At 38.5% G+C, this 18,333-nt stretch overlaps 1 protein-coding gene across 1 annotated transcript; it reads right to left on the reverse strand.

The window, feature by feature from the left end:
* Positions 1 to 11,484: 11,484 nt before the first annotated feature.
* Positions 11,485 to 17,622, reverse strand: LOC117553378 (desumoylating isopeptidase 1-like). Its single transcript, XM_034227274.1, has 6 exons — positions 17,423 to 17,622; positions 17,114 to 17,135; positions 16,250 to 16,319; positions 15,721 to 15,830; positions 15,414 to 15,536; positions 11,485 to 14,136 (listed from the first exon to the last, which is right to left on the reverse strand). The coding sequence occupies exons 1-6, from the start codon at positions 17,511 to 17,513 to the stop codon at positions 14,046 to 14,048; spliced, it is 507 nt and encodes a 168-aa protein (XP_034083165.1). The 5' UTR covers positions 17,514 to 17,622; the 3' UTR covers positions 11,485 to 14,045.
* Positions 17,623 to 18,333: the final 711 nt, after the last annotated feature.

An 18,333-nucleotide genomic window follows, 5' to 3' on the forward strand; every position in this document is an offset into this window, starting at 1 on the left:
ACACTGCTGAACTTGAGTAACTTTTGGTACCAAGTTCGTTTCTCTATCTCTTTTTCCACCGTGGATAGCACCACATCAGTGTAGACAGGATTATCAGCTGATTGGTTGAGCTACCTGGAAGTAACTGCTGTAACATAATCTTCACGTGAAATCCTTTCACCGTCAGAAGAATATCTGTATCAATACATCTGCAATTAAAGTTTGTATGAATTGACATCAATAATAAGCTGTGTAAAATGGTGAGGACTGTACACATAGATTCGCCATTAGCCACATTTATATGCTGTCTTTAGTGTAACGGAAATACCAACTGGACTTAAAGGTCTCCTATTTTGCTATTTTTAGGCATATATTATGGGTCTCAGATATATACAAATATATAAAAACATGACTATGATGTGTTTTGCTCAAAATACCAAACAGATCATGCATTTTAGACATCCCTCATATCCCTCTATTCCAGCCCTATAAAGAAACGTTGATTTTGGGTCCTTGGCTTGAAAGAGGAGGCAGAGCTAATGCCTGCTCAGAATTACCCAACAGATACAGTTCAATTCTGCCATGATTAAACGCCATCATGTTCCAAACCACATCAAGGATTATTTCTGAAACAGTATGGAGCTCAAATGCTTTCTCTCTTGCGGGTTTATCACAAGGTGAGTTCTTTTTTGTATGTCCTGCTTTTTTATACATGTACTCTCTCCAGTACAGGTTAGCTCTGAGTGTTAGCGATACTTGCTAATGTAAACAAAGACCATATTACGTCCAAAACACGTCAGGCATTGTTTCTGATAGCAACTTTCCGATAGTGCCGTGGGTCCGCATGTCCGATATGATTTAATTTATGTCATATCGGGCGCAAATCTTGATCAGCTCCGTCGTACCCCTGTTTTTAGAGATTTGGGTACGGAGGAAAAGAGAGAGGGTTTTCTTTTCTGACACTTTGTGAGTTTCCTGACACACCGGGGACACATATTTATGTATAAAATACATCAAAAAGTGCATTTTGCATGATAGGACCCCTTTAAGTATGGTTAGGGAAGATGTGCATGTGTTGAACACCAGACAAATGCACATCCTCAATTGCAGTATTAATGGGACTGCGTGCACTTTACATGACCGAACTGTACGTAGATGCAGAAAAGAGGCTTTAGTTTATTCAATGAATGAAACCATCCCTATCGTTCTCACGAGAGGATCCTCCAGGTCAGATTGAAGTTTTAGTTTCCCGTTTGGGGATTCTCAACCAGAGGAACTGTCAGAGCAGTGATGTCCCAGCATCAACTCCAGGGAGGTAATTAGAAGACCGCTGGTTTGTGTAATGCTGTGGAGGAGACGCCAAATTAAAAAAGGACAACAATTATTTGATGTAACAAAAAAAGATAAACACACAAATAATACCACACACTCAAAGCCACTGGTTAATGTAACAAAGTTTCACTAGTTTTTGTGAAAGTTTGATAAAAGTGGAGGTTTGTTTCTCTGATTGTTGACAGTTTGGTTTGACAGAGACAGCTCAAACTCCTTCTGGAGGAACTGTTAATAATGGCTCAACAACTGAGCGATTGCGAAGTGTTTATTTTCTCTGTTCTTGTTCTCCCTGATGACAAGGACAGTTACTGTCATACATAGCTTTTATGTGAAGTTGCAGTGTTATATGCTTACGTAAAATATTACTGTATTGTTTCTGGCAGATGTGAAAGGAAGATCTAAAAGTAAACATGCTCTATTTTTGACAACAGAGGTGTTGCATCTCAGTTATTTATTCTCTGTGTTACGGTTTATTCTGTGACCTTTCTGATAATATGACCTGGTTTTCAATAAGAGCTTTATTGCCATGACAAACATCATTAAGATGGGTCCTATACTGTATTTTGATAGCTTTTCCCAAAGTAGAGGAAGAAGCGTTAGCCAAGAGATGAAAATAAAAGGTTTCTATAAGTTGCTATTTCTCATTTGTGTTTCTGTGCTGATGCTGGTGCCTCTCTTCCAACAAACTGTTGTAATTACAGAAAGCAGACTTGGCAGCTCTCTGAGTTAGATCCGTAGCCAGTGTTTCCATAGTTGATCTCGCGGGACGAAAGAGAATAGAGGGCGCGGTTGTGGATGAAATGTTTTCTCTGAGGAGACATTTGTGGGATGCACAGAATTGCCTTCATGAGGACTGCCAGATGGCTAGTCATCCGTCTTTCTCTAAAACGCCCCAGAATCTGTCCACTCTCTCTCTCTCTCGTAAAATACCTCTGTTGACTTCTGTGGATGCCCATTCTTCTGAACTGCTTGGCGTCGAACCTGCTCAAACACTGGCTTACTGGATTTATTACAATCTATTGTAATTCCCACTGCTGCTGTAAGAGTTGAAGCCTGAAAAAGCTTTTTGACATTAGTGTGTATGACATTCGGATTATCGTATTGTTCTCGGGCGAGACACCCAGCCCCTAATTGCTCCCGATGGCATGGGAATGGGCAAATGCTGACTTGTATATGAAAAGCGCTTTAAGCTGTCGCACAGATTGGAAAATCACTATATAAATGCAGTCCATTTATTACGAATGATTCCTCAATGCCACACTTGTCATAGGTGCCCTTATCAGAGATTAAGGAGGATCAATTGCAAGGCAGACTGTAGAGGAGGGACCAAGTCAAGTCCCAAGAGATTCAAGTCCTAAACAAGTCATAACTCTTCTACCTGCATGATTTCCATGTTGCTCATTTTCAGTTTCCTAATTATTTTGTGTTTCTACTGGGACATGTCTCCATGCTTTAATGTTCAAAAAGGTCTTTATTTTTCTCATACTACCTGTGCTGCAGCATCTCTTTTCACCCTCTGTCTGAAACCAGAGCCCAGTCTGCTGTGATTGGTTAGCTGGCCGGCTCTGTTGTGATTGGCCACCTGCTTAGAGATGTCCCGCCCCTTAACCTGTCACGTACAATGTGTTGGAGCGCTAGCCAATAGAAACACAAGTGTTACATAGTGATGTCCCTTTGCGTTTCAGGCAGTGAGATAGTTTGAGATGTTAGCCTCTGCAGTCCATTTACATGCACAAAGACGTATATAACACACTATAGGAAAGGTAAAACACCAAAAAGTATATTAGTGCCTCTTAAATCTGACATTTGGGAGTCTGAATTGAGTCTTGCGATTCTTCCTCTGGTAGATTCTACAGCTGTCAACTGTAATAAACTTTGTGTAAATAATTAAACAAATGTGATTATCTAGCCACAGGTTTATTATTCACTTAGATCAGTTTGCCGGACTTCGGGCTAACATTTCTACTTCCAGTGTGCCTCCACTTCAAACAAAGTAATCATCTTCACAGCTGACACTCCGTGTGCCCTTCACATTTGATGCATTGAAGTGGACGCTCCAGTGCCACATCTGTTCACATGGTCTAAAATGTGTAGTGACACCTCCTCAGGTTTCATCAGTGAGCACATGGGCTGCATGCTGTAGATGAGTCAGCTTTTGCGGCTCTTAGATTTAACAAAAATATATACGAATCATAGTGTAATGAGGATAAACTGACTGTCTTTTAAAAACCAAAAACGACCCAATTTTCCTTTGTCATTGTGATACATTTGAAGGGCAAATTTGAGTCTCCATTGTAACAAATAGTGTTTTCAGGTTTCTCTTATGCAACGCTGTGAGGGCTTACATTAGGCTTCAACCCTGTCATATTATACCTTCTTGACAAACACCATTGGTGTCATAACAGCTACCTATTACCTCTGTAGGATGCGTTTTGAGCTGGTGCCATCAAGTGGAAAATGTGAGTATTGCAAAATCACAAATCAGCTCTGTTGCCATCAGAGGAATTTAAAGCTTCCAGGCTTGTTATATCAGTCTGAATCTCTCCTGAGCAAACAAACGTCTCAACATGTCTAGAAGTTCCTTTCTGAAAGTGGGCCATTGTGTTAGGAGACATTATTTTATTGGGATCAAGATAATAGCAGGTCTCATTGTTGCAACAGCCAGTGTGTTCATTAAGGACCATTCAACCCCCAGCTATCAGGTAGTTAGTGTTACCTTCTCCTGCTTCCTGCTCTTTTCTGTCTTCCTTAACCTTCTTTTCTTCCACCCCATCTCTCTCTGTCGTCCACCCCCCTTCTCCCTTAGAGGTCTGCAGGCACCATATCAGGTCCCTGTAGACACCACAACTACACAATCCTCCTAATGAGGGACAAAATGCCCCCAATTCAACTGTAACACTGACTCTATAGTGGATATATGACCGTACATCGATTTCGTTGTGTGTGCCTGTGTGTAATAGATATACAAAGGCAATTTCCTGTGCAGGGTTACATGGTTGGACTGCTTGACCTACTGTACAGTACACAGGATATTTAATTCAAAATTAAAGACTGAGGTGTGTGCTTTTGGTTTTCGGTGTGTTTGATCTTGCATGCATGTTTGTTTTTATAAATGCAGTTCCTGGAAAACTATGAAAGATAGAGTGCATGACTTTCACATATAAAAAAACATCTGTCACATTCGATCCATTGCCAACTGCTGATTAATCCTATCGCCATCAGGGAATCTTCTCGGTTTTCTTACAGTATTTTGGAGCAACTTTCCCAAGCTGGTGCACTAATTCCGCTTCTCCCTAACCCAACGAGTGCTAGTCCTTAATCCTTCCTCTGAACGCCAAGGGTTTATTCTATCTGAAGCATCCACTCCAGAAATGTGTGCCATGATCCTGGCCGCTGCTCAGTCTCTCTCCCGTATGGTACTCTCACTCTGAGAGGGGGGGAGACAAAAGTTCTGTACTCTAACTATAATTGTTACACATTTATTTGTTTCTTTCTTGCCTAGACTTTTCCAAAAGAAAATGGATACTCTCGTGACTCGTGCCCTTACACACCAGGAGCAATTCATTTTCATAAGGCCATATTTTCCAAAATATCAAACTATTAATTTAAGTTAAGTGTCTCCAACGTTTTCATGCTAAGGGTATATGTATAAAACGGTGATTGCATATTAACTTGGATCTAGAACAACATGCAGGTCGGCATAAAGTGGCATTTATAAACATACCTTTTGTGGAGCATCATTACAAAGCTTTTAATTAATAATATCTGTCCTACGCTAACATAGTTTTGTTATTGATAGGTGACACACAATGTTATATACTGTATATCTCAAGTGATTTCACAAGGCTTCCTGTGTAGACTTTCATCAATGTTGTGTAATGACCTTGGTTGTTTTTTTAAACGGTGATTTATCTTTGCTAATAATATGTTGGATTCATGTTTCTGTAATGTGTATTTTCAGACATATTTTAACTTTATAACAATAATTTGGCATTCATGAACCACCTGTCGAGGACCACATGTCTCAGGAGATCTTGCAACGATTAAAAATTGAGGTCACATAAACTTCATTAAACTACGTGCGCACAGGGACAGATAAGTTGTCATTTTCTCTCTCTCACACACACACATGGAGGCAGACACACTGAACTCACACACACACACACTGTCCAGATGGGACAACCCAAGGGCATTGCAGGAAACGGCTGTACATGGTGACTGATGCGGCAGAAGGTCTGGAGGACAGTTCACATGTGTCTCTATATATATTTATGCATCCATGTATTTATGCAAGGGCACGGCACTTATCCTGGCCTTGGCTCCACACAGACAAGGAGCTGCGTTTGTTGAACAAAGTTACTCCAAAGCAGTGACCTGTCCAGCTGGTGGGCCGGCGCTGGCTGGTTGTCTGTGGAGGGAGCTGACTAGATGGAGGTGAAAGAGGTGGTCTACAGATTAGTGTCCAGCTTTGGCTTTGGTTTTATTTAAAGAGGAACTGTTGTGCTTTTGGGGGCTTTCTCTTTCCTGTAGTGTGTTATAAGTTTTTGTGCATGTTAAAGGTAGGGTAGGTAAGTTTGAGAAACCGGCTCGAGATACACTTTTTGTTATATTCCATGGAATGCTCTTAACATCCCGATAGCAATGAATATCTTAAGTGCTTTGACAAAAAATCCATTAAAAAAGTCATCTGTGGAAGCCGTGGCGCTGTAAAAAGCACGACCAATCATCTGAGCCGGCCCGGCTAAAGTAACTGGATGGCCTACCTGCCTGTCAGCCTTCCATCTGGGCACAAACTTATCTCGTGCCCTCATTGGTCATGTGTGCGTTTGTGTGTGTTGGAGGAGGGGCTCTGTGAGGAAGTGGCAGATTTGTTCCGGCTGTGTATTTTCAAATTCTAGCGCACTCGAGCTGGTTTCTCCAAAATTGCCTACCTCACCTTTAATCGTCTGCAAAGGCTAAAATCCCCAAATTCCTTCCAGAGGGAGTTTGTCTCCCCCTGAAACGCCTCCATTGGATTTCTTCGTTTATTTCCGTTAAATAGTGATATCACTATGTAAAGCTTCTCTGGCTAGCGCTCCAACACATGATAGGCTAAAGGGCGGGACATATCTACGCGGTTGACCAATCACAACAGAGCCGGCCAGCTAACCAATCAGAGCAGACTGGGCTCTGGTTTCAGTCAGAGGGTGAAATACAGGCAGTATGAGAAAAATAAAGAGCTTTTTGAACATTAAAGCATGAAGACACGTCACAGTAGAGACACACAATACAAATATGAACCTGAAAATTAGCAGAATATCTATCTAACATCAAAAAGTGATCTGTTTCTGCATCCAATAAAAACAGAGCCAATTCTTGTTTGCAACAAACTTGACCTGCAGAAACTAGTTTGCTTTGCATGAGTGCTTTTAGTAAAAAAAAAAGTCCATTGAAATAATATATAATAGCTGCAAAGGCCAAGCCCATTACAACTCCAAGGCAAAATGGATGATGGAAAATGATAGGGGTTAAGGAACAAGGTCAGGAAAGTCGGAGGAGGACACGAGTAGAGAAATGAGAGGAGGAATGGAAAGCGGAGGAGGTGCAGCCAAGCAAAAACTCCCTGGGTAATTAAGGATTTTGAGAAATGGGGGATTTTAAAGGAAGTGTACAGAGGTGTAAGAGTAGAAAATATGAGGGAAAAGACGAGGTCTGAGGTGTAAAAAGTAAGAAACTATTAGAAAACGTAAGGTATGCATGCTTAGTACTGGTGTAAGTGTGCTGCAAAAGAGGTCTGAGATACAAGGAATGAACAAAGGACAGATTTGCGGAGTTATGGAGGAGGGAGATGGAGGATGAAGAGTTAAAGGGTTCAAAAGAGGATATACCCTTTTTTCTCGTACATGCTTAAAGAGGGTTGCTGTGACAAACTGACAGTCATTCAAAGTGACACCTACAGCAGAGATGAACCCATGTCGGTGAAGCATGACCGGACAAAAATAATCACGTTCTAGACAGACTCCTATGTGGAGACGACTACTGTGACAACACAAGGAAGAATCTGTGATTGCGAGCAATGCGTATTTTAAGAGATTAAAATAGAATAAGGAACGTTTATTCCGCTGCTAAGAGTGGTTTGTTTCTTGAATTTGGTTAGACAGATTAACCAACAAGATCTAAGAATAACATCTGAGCCATTTAGGAGACTTCACAGTGGCGTAGTGTTGTTCAGGCGTGCAGATTTGTAAACGAGATTAAGGGATGTCTTCCTGCAGAACACCAGATGAAGGAAACATGGGACAAATTATAGGGTTTTCTCTTACCCTAAAACTAAGAGCCTGGCACTCTGCTACTGTGCAGTGTGCACACATTAATTATTCGCAGGGTAACCTTCAAAAAGTGATACATGAATCCTTTAATTATGCATATCAGTTCTAAATGAAACATTAAGCCGTGGGGAGAGCTCACAAAATGCAGCTTTTAAACACTTACCTGTTAAAAGCCTCCCTCTTTTCTCTGTCTCTCACCTTCTCTCACCCACAGAAACACTCACAAACTTTGAGGACTCTGTTAGAGACTCACAAATCAGAACCTTTTAAAATGAATTCTCAAACCTACAATGCATTTGATTTGTGTGGTGAGCTTTGAGGCCACAGTTTACGATTTTTCTTTTTCGAATTTGATTACATCTTAAAGCTTCTTTAACCAACATATTTAAGCTAGTGGTATAACCTAATGCATCGCCACATTGTTCTTTTGTACAGTGTACTGTGGTCCAGTCTGTATTTGGACTACTGTTGGAAGGATTCAAGTCTTATATATAATCATATCTACTGGATTGATTGGCACAACATCTTGAGGTCTACAGATGTTCGTGGTTCCTAAAAGACGAACGATGTGGAGCACCTGACTTTCATCTAGTGCTACAACATTTTTGGTTAGAAGTCAAATGTCTTGAAAACTCTGACAGTTTTCTATGAAATTTGATTCATTTAATATGTTACTTCAAAGAGGAGGAATCATTTGGTGTCTGAACTTTATATCTAGTGCCATTTTAGTAACATTTAATTTGTCAAATATTTCAGTTCGAAATCTACTTTTCGTTTAGTGCAAATGACCAAATGTTAGCATCATAGCATGCCAACACGCCAGACTGAGATGTAAGCTAAGTAAACATTAGCTAAACAACATGTTGGCATTGTGTGTGTTGGCATGGTCAGTTTAGCATTCAACTGCTTGCATTTTCAAGAGCCAAGCATTTCTCTGAAGGGTTGGTGGAGACCAAACATTGAGCTAAAACGGGAGTGATTATTGGATTTAAAAATAACATATATACCCTACCCTATATATATAATATAAATAACAAAATAACAAATGATATGCTAACATATTGACATTGTAAATCAAGTAGCAAGTCAAGACAACATACTAGCTTGACGTACATGTGGTACAGCCTAAATAATAAATCTCATATTTGTTATTTAATTTTAACAGACAGATTTTGTGGACTAATTTTGCATGGCACTTGCCCTTAACATTTAAACCGGTTTATATGAGATGAACTTTGTACCAGAGCTTAAGAGGGACTCTACATGTTGGAGGAAAAGCCAAATCACCCTTATGTGTCATGGCAGGATTTGCACCCCCAGCAGGGGGTCGGTGACTCACCGGCTTTTGTCACAGAGGTACTGCCATGCTAACAACTTTGGCCAGCTTGACAGTCCCCTTGTAGTCGGGGAGAAGGTTAACGTTTGTCAAACGTCATGTAGAGACTCATAATTGTGCTAACCAAGCTGATTCAGCGGCTCGGCTGCAGGGAGCAAGGACAGGCTAGCTCTGTCTCGCATTTATTATCCACTTTCTCTCAAGACAGGTGCAGATTCTAAAGGTCATGGGCCAGGTCTGCTTCACATCTGTCCGCTCAACAGTTTTGCTGCACAGTGAAATGTATGAGGTATCTACTTTCTCTGCAGTCATGATTGTTACCCCAGAGTTTAGATGACAAAATGATATTTACAAGATCTGGTTTAGACAGATCTGGACGGCTGTGGCTCGAGAGGCAGAGATAACGCTTCCAAACGCCCAAAATGCCTCCCAATGGCCAATAGGGAATATAATGAAACACATAATACGGATTATAATTTGTCATAGTTAATCTTAAATGGTTATTTTGATCAAAATCAATGTCTGTCCTGAAGCTGCATCTCTAGCTAGAGACAGATCAACACTGACACTCTGTGGACACTTAAAGAACTGCAGGTCACAATATGAGACACCCAGACTTTGAAAAAGTGAATACATTTAAATTTGGGGATAACAATACAAGATTCATTATCCCCATATTTAGCATGCGTTATTGAAAACATCTCATGATAGTTATGAATTTCATATACATACATACTTATATACATTTACATATGGGCCATTCTACCGAATTGGTGCAAAGTCAGGTTGGAACAGTTTTGAAATGTGTTTTTTTCCCAAAACTTTGTCCATATATATTTTGTACCATATCTAAATTACACATATCTAGTTAAAGAACTGTACATTTTTATATCGTATTTTCAGACTGTATTGGAATGTTCTTCCTCTACCAAAAATGGTCACTACCGAAACATAGTACATACACTGTAGTAAAAAAGTATTATATTAACCTGTTAAGATTGTTTTACCTTCCCTTCTCTAAATAGTATTTTAACAAATATTTCTTGAGGGTTTTCACAAATAAATTAAAGCAATTTAATTTATAATCACATTTCAAAGTTCAATTTATGCAATACATAAAAATCATAATGCAAACTTTCTTTGTAAAATGCATAATACTGATCATATTGATTCCAGAGTTGATTGTTGAAATCGAACATACATTATGATTAAACCAATTAGTATTATATCATTTTAGTTGATAAGTCAATATACTTAATTCTTTACGAAGCATCCAGTGTTTCGGTAGTGAGTGACCACAGTATTTTGTTCTCAAGGTTGTATCTTATTCTCTCAACCTTATTGCTTAATCTTAACTCATAACATGCCTTATGTTGAAGTGTGAATGTTTGAAGCTACTGACCCAGAATCAGCACTTTAATAACAGGCTGAAATAGAGGGGGATTTGGCTAGAATGGGTGATCTGTTTAGTATTTTGAGCAAAACACTTCATAGACATGTTTTTATATATATCTGAAACCTATAATATATGCCTAACAATAGTATAATAGACCTTTAAAGTAACACACTGATTTTCAGACTTTAAAACACATTTATTTCAAAACTATGGGATTTACCTGCTTACCATTCCATTTTGTCACTCCCGAAACGATCATGTCAATTACCAAAAGGTAACCATATGTTTCGCTCGTGACTGTTTCGGTAGTGACGATTCTAGCTACATTTGAGCATAACTAAAGAATGCTAGCAAGTACATGGCTAGCATACACGTTTTTGAAGAGGTTTACACACATAGCAACATAATACTTTGCATAAACCCCGAAAAAGTGTACTTAATTGAAGATAATATGTCTTCGGTAGTGACAATTCTTAAGGTTAGTGAGTACACGCCGATTTTCTGATTTTGGAACAGATTTATATCAAAAGTATGGGATATAGCGACTTGCCATTCAGCCATGAGGGACAGGGATGCAGTGTCACTGCCTTGTCAAAAATGCAGGGGCGTGGCTAAAACCCCTTGTGTTTCGGTAGTGACATGAAAACTAGGGACATGATTTTTTTAGTATAGTTTTTTAATTAAAAATTGACACCCACAATTAATCTAAATATTCCAACTTCTGTTTGAATGTAATCATAAAGATCTTCTAAATACACCATTCAACAACATAAAATAAACATGTTTTAAGTGTTATTTACAGAAATTGAAATGTAGATGTCAGGGCTGGGCACAGCTACTTCCCAATAGAAAGTACCCAATACATGATGTTTTTGTATATTAAGCTTATCACTATCTAATGTAATGCCTTATGTTTAAATAGACCATAACATATTCTTAGTAAATATCTATGTCTGCATACTTAATTGTTTTGTTAAATCGTTTTTCTTGTTGTGGGACTTTGAACTAATTCGGTAGAATGCCCCATATACCTTATTGCCTACCAAATGATTCAAATCATTATGTGCAATCTATGAATAAAATGTATAAGCATACCTGAAGCTATAAGAATGAGTCAATAATAACAACAGACGTTCTCAAATTTGCAATCAATGGCTTTATGTTTAGGTGGATTTACAAAAGAAAACAATGACACAAACAATATGCATAAACATACTATAGTTAGAATCATTAAATAGGGAATAATATCCAGCACTATCTGTTGCAATTTCCCATCACAGGTAGCATCCAGCACACGTCAGATCAACAGAGTGATTTGTGCAGGAATACATTTCACTGGTCTGCTCAGAATGTCTCTCAGTTGGTGGGCAGAAGGCAAAATAACAAGAGAGCAAATTAAATTGAGCCTTCAAGCCTCTTAGATGGGCAAACGGTGGCCGAATACTTACAAATATCAGGTTTGGAAATATAAACGCTGCAAGGTAGAAACGATAACGGTCACAGCTTGGAAGGTAACATTTGTGAGATGTTTGCTTATTGCAGGAAGATGCAATGACATTTAATGCTGGTTTAGTCATTTTCTTTGTTATTTCCTTGTTTTTTTCCGTTTGATCGTTCCACGAGGTTCAATATGGTTCATATGGGGAACACTGTCTTCATCAGGCAAACCTTAAATATGTCAAAACTATGAATTAGCTTGAAATTAGACAGTTTTTGTTCTTTCTGATGGCCGTGTATAATGCACTGATATTATAGGCTGTGAGTGTTGCTGAACTACTTAAGTTTTTCTCACTACTTCTACCCACTTTCACCTCATTTGTGTACGTTTTCTGGAGCTCCACACAGTAACCTAACTAGCAGATTTGAATGCAGACAGCACAGGGAGTTACCATCTGTGCTGCACAAAACAACATGCCAGCTCCTAACAGTGATACTGTCACCAGGCGGAGGGAAATGAAGGCACAGAGGTGCATTGTATATGCAACACACTCTGGTGGCTGTCAAAGGATGCAAACAAGTTGTATTTAAAATATGTGGATGAGCAGTTTTTATAATACACATGGCAACAAAAAAAAGGGTATAATAAAATGTAATTATAATCAGCATCTCCCTGTGGCAAAGAGGCACGACTCATGTCATATAACAGGACCGGGGTGCAGTTCACTTAAATATCTGAGACATAAGTTAAAGGGGCCCTATTAAGATCATTTTCAGGTTCATATCTGTACTTAGTGTCTCTCCTGGGACATGTCTCCATGCTTTAATGTTCAAAAAGCTCTTTATAACTCTCATGCTGTCTGTGCTGCAGCACCTCTTTTCACCCTCTGTCTGAAACCAGAGCCCAGTCTGCTCTGATTGGTTAGCTGTCCGGCTCTGTTGTGATTGGTCAACCGCTTAGAGATGTCCCGCCGCTTAGCCTATCACGTACAATGTGTTGGAGCACTAGCCGCTAGCCAATAGAAGCGCAAGTGTTATGTAGTGATGTCACTAAGTTCAGGAAGTAAACAAAGGAGTCCAATGGAGGCGTTTCAGGCAGAGATGATATACGTAGGAATAACTCAAATGTAAAGTGAACTGATCCCAGTCCTGCTATAATGACACATACTCAACATGTGGTTTTCTCCCCATCACCTTTCTATATATTGTAACTGCAGTATGAGTTAGGTGTCAACAACCTGCTTTATCACAAAAGATGCAACAAATCAAATCATATCTTGTCAGTTGAACTTGACACATATTACAGGTATAAAAGGGTCAATGATGGACATTTAACTTCAGGCTACCAAAGAACAATAGACAAAACAATCATAAAAGTGCAAAATGTAAATATTGTTGACATTAAAAGATCCTTCAGCTATCTTCATCCTGATGTTCCTTCAAACAGCCTTCATATAATTGAATATATTAAATATATCTATGCAAAAGTGTACACTACATATATCTGATATGCATGTCAGTGTAAAACAATTACATTAATTATTAAATAACTAAACTACAGAAGTAAAATCTTATTAAATTAACACCAAAATGGGAATTAAACTAGTTCCAGGTGTAAAGGAACACTATTTACTTTTTTGTATAAAATGTATTGTACTTCCTAAGTTGGATGCACTAATGCGCAAGAGGTATTTTAATGTTGTAGGTGGTGTGATTACAGCCTATAGATAAATGTTATAGAGTAAAAAGTGCAATATGTTATATATGTTATGGAGTAAAAGTACAATTTCTTGCAAAATGAAAATGCTAAGTTACGCCACAGTGCTCCAAATCTTTAATATACATTTGTCTGTTATATTTTACTTCTGAAAAAAGCTTAATTGGACATCTGACTTTCCATAGATGTATTTATAAGAAGGCAACATTCATTAAAGTCAGTTTTAAGTGTTAAAAAGCATCTGTTATCCTGCTATGCTAGAAAACCCAAAACTTCATCTGTGTTTTACAAGTACATTGAATTTGATTCCAGATTCCCCTTTAATAATAAATAACTAAATCATGTGGATCCTAAGGAGGTGTAAATTATTAATTTTTAAGAAAACACTTGTCAGTAATAGCTTCCAAAATGGCCATTAGCTTAAATGCTATAGTGTGTAATGTATGTACAGAAGGAAAGGAGAAAGAAAGACAATTATCTTGACTGTCTGACTTCAATAAAAGTGACCTTGTGAGCGCACGGGGATCTGCGGCTCTCAGGTTACGCGTTTCTCCCCCGGTTGATGACGTTCCCCCCTGGAGGGGCGATGTGGATCGAGTCCAGGATCGGCCGCAGAATCTGGCCGAACGGTCTGGAGACAGACGGAAGAGATTTGATATTTTAAATCACAGCAGCAAGGGTTCTTAACATTGATCATACAAAAAGCATTATATTATGTAGCAACTTCATATATCAGCGAATGCCTTTCAATTTGTGCACGGACAAGAAGTATCTGATAAATCTCCTGCCTTTCTTTTTCATAAGCTCCTCAAGCCTCTCCGTCTTATGACCTTAAACTATTAGAAACATTTGTATTCCTATACGTTTTGTTTTTCATATTCTAATATTGAATTTCTTGGATTTGAGACCTTACATGTTGTGACCCAGTTAAAGAAACTGTTCATCTACATTGGAGTACTAATGGATGTAAAGGGGAATGTGAGAAAATAAATAATAAAGAATACGTTTAAAGAATAAGAATAAAAGACACATGCTTTTTCTTTGGTTACCGGGCCTTTTTTTATGCCTAAACCATACATTTAAACCCCTTTTCATTCATGCATTTTAAAAGAATGTGCCTGCTTTGGGCAGTTTCTCAATGTCGAGTGTACCTGCTGCAGAGCCACTATTTCAAGTATACTACGTCATCGAGTGGCGCCGAATGCTAGGCATTTAACATGCATTTCAACAGTCCTTCGGCGCCACTCGATGACGTTGAGATAGTGGCTCTGCAGCAGGTATACTCGACATTGAGAAACGGCCTTGGTCTTCCTGTTGGGTTAATACATTTTTCTGCATAAAACATATTTATTTAGCTACATTTTGGCAGTTTCATTTAAGATTGTATGACAGCAGGTTGACCCAGACACATAGAATGGATAGTTTACATATAATAATATTGGGAGGGATGAAACTCTCTGTAATGGTCTCACATGCAGAGCACACAGTGACATGTGTTCTCTGCTTTTAACCCATCCTAGCACCAGGAGTCTAGTACTAGGAGCAGTGGGCAGCTATTGTACAGCGCCCGGGGAGTGAGGGGGGAAGGGGGGTGTCCAGTGCCTTGCTCGAGGGCACCACGGCAGGGCAGGAGGTGAACTGGGACCTCTCCAAGTAGAAGTCCACGCTCCATATTTAGGTCTGTTCGGGGACTTGAACCGGCGACCCTGCGGCTCCCAGTCCAAGCCCCTACTGACGTGGGGAGTAGTAAACAACTTCAAATTATAACTACATTTTCCAGAAGCTTGATGTTAGCTCAACTATTTTCACATATGTTATTATTCATATTATTGTGACTCTTTTTCATTGTATTTTCTTAAACCTTCGATTGGAGTCACAGGGAGCTGACGGATTGAGTTCAACACTCACGTGGAGAGGACTTCTGATGGGAGGTCGGTGATGTGGGATGGGATGGAGTTGCCCGTCATGAACTGAGCCACCTCGTTGGTGAAGGTGTTGCAGTTGTGCTCAAACAGGCGATACCTGTCTCCTCTGAACCAAGAAAAAAAAGGAAAAGTAATATCAAATAATAGTTTTTCAGTAGATTTGTGAAATTAGCCAAATGAAATGACAATTAAACTTTGAGAACTTGTGAGAATCTCTTTTACTTAAGGATTAATACTATGTGTCTTGATTTGTGTTGCCTTGAAGAACAGCTATTTAGCAGTTACTCGACCTGTATGTGCTTTCTCCCAGGGAAGAGAGGTACTCCATGAAGATCTCCTCAGTTACTTCGGTCTCTCCGAGCTCCACCACTGTGTCTGGAGGACCCAGCATCGTCCCACCCTGACAAACACACAGTAAACAAACATCTCATAACATGTACACGTCATATGACATCCATGAGCAGGGAAAAACTAGTTAATTCAGTTGTTCACCAATACTGTGTGGATTTACAGACTCCCTGTTTGTAAATCCACACTATTATAGGCCACTTCAATAAACACATTATTAAAGTGGAAAATGAATTGTAAAACTCGATAAATATTGTAAGACACTACACGTAAATATTGTAAAAAATATTGTACTTATAGATATATACATTACCTTTTTTTTTATAATTCAAGTTTTCAAGAGTCATAATCTAATCTAATCTTGTTGATAAATCTCTCTGCTGTCACTTTTGGTTTGCATACTTTTTCTCAATAAGCTTGTGGAAAATAACAGAGTTGTGAAAGGAGTCAGTCCCCTTTACACAGACTCACCGGCGGACAGCTGGAGATCCCCTCCCCTCCGTAGAAGAACTCCTCACCGTATGCCACTATAGCTGTGTGCCTGTGAGAAAGCACACAGTTATCAAAGATGTAAGTAAAGCTTAGAACAGTGGAATTGTGTTTATTTAAAATTGTAACTAAGTGCCTCTTTACAGAAAAGCAAGCTATAAACCAGTTAGACAACCTAATAACGTATAGCAGTACACAGTAATTCAAATTAAAAACCCAGCATTTGATAAATTCATTGTTATAATGAACTCCCAAAGTATGTATTATAATTGTTTTCAATACAATCTCTTATATTGTTAAATGATGCTCTACTTTTTTTTAAATTACTTTAAGCTAAATACAAAAACATTACTCAATAACAAAATAAGCTAGAGCTGCTAACAATGAGTTTTATTTATTAGCTTATTGTCACAAAAATAAACGGCAAATAACTGATTGCTTATTTTTATGAACTGTTTTATTTTGTATGAACAAATGAGCTGTTTTCAGAATCTTTTAAGTACTTTTTAGTATATATTTTATGGTTTTGGACTAACAAAACAAGACAATGAGAGTCGCCTTGGATTTTGAAAAATAGATACTTCTTTTTTTATTCTTGCCATTGTATTGACCAAAGGGTTGATCGATCAAATCAATTAATCAATAATGAGATAATAATCATTGGTTTCAGCTTTAAATTAAGGACAGAAATAGTCACATTTCCAACATTACAGTATTATATTAAGTCATGTGTTTTCTGTGATAATGAATGGGTCAATGGCCTGGACTTGCAATGTTTTCACAACTCAAGAGGTCGTTTTAGATATCAAAAAGACAGCTGTCAAAATAAAATAAAAGGGTTCATACCATATACCATCCAGTTGCTTTCCTGTAACAAAAAGGGGTACGAAATGAATCGGTAGAAGACGACATTCAGTGCAGCTGTAACTTACAAGTGTATCAGTTTTGTATCAAGACCTGAGCCATTTCTTAAAACATAAATAAGCATAAATCAGTCACGATTCACATTATATTTTCAAAATAAATGCATTAAAAAATCTTGATGATTTAACCAAACATCAGTTCACTGAACGGTAATGATTACATACAAACTGTTAATACATTATAATAAATCCCCTATTTGTGTCCAAGGCCGGATTTTTTGTCTGCACTTACCTAACATGATGGGACTAAGGCTGCGCGCCATTCCTCTCGATAAATCATAAATATATAGCTGAACATTGTATCGCGTTACATTATTATCCATAATGTAAAACCTAAAATAGCTTTTTTTATTTAATGTGTTTCTTGGCTGGCTAAGCGACGGATATTTAACCGCACAGCTGACCGGGAGGATCTCATACAAAAACACTTCCGATTCCACTGCTTCAACTGCCTTCAAAATAAAACATTTGTTTGCAAGACGCCAGCAATTCATCGTGAGCTTCCTTGAGAGATCTTCTTATTTTGAAAATAAGTTATACCTCGTCTGGTTTTACTATCACTATCGCTTAATGACTTGACAGTTTCTATGTAACCGCAGTTTTTGCTGGAAATGTGCCACTTTAGATAAGAAAAAAAAGACATTTGAAACTGATGATCCCTTCAGATAACACAGAAAAATTACTGAATATGTAATCGTATTAATCTAGAGCCCCACACTCATAAGCAAGCACATAAGCAAGTCCTTGTAGAAAACGGGACAACCACACAGACCTGGGTGCATTGTAGTCCCTAGTTAAAACCCCTAGATGGCGCTGTACACACACTAATATTAACCTTTGGTCCACATTCCGGAACAGCGGTGGCAGTAACTGTTGGTAGAGGTTATAATAATATTCAGAAGTATGTCAAAGTGTCAAAGTTTAAAGGGAATTCGCAGAAAATAATGTGCGCAGTTTTCTCCAGGGTGAGATCAGGACATACTGGACTCAATTTACATTATTCATCATGAAAACATCCAATTAGAAGACAGTTGAACATGTGTTATTATTATGTTGTAAAGATTCACTATAGAAAGAGAAATACTGAAGTGAAGTGTATAAAAAAACATGTTGAACAATCATATATTGCAAATAGTAATTTAC

This window comes from Gymnodraco acuticeps, unplaced genomic scaffold (genome assembly GCF_902827175.1).
Source record: "Gymnodraco acuticeps unplaced genomic scaffold, fGymAcu1.1, whole genome shotgun sequence".
Taxonomy (NCBI): domain Eukaryota; kingdom Metazoa; phylum Chordata; class Actinopteri; order Perciformes; family Bathydraconidae; genus Gymnodraco; species Gymnodraco acuticeps.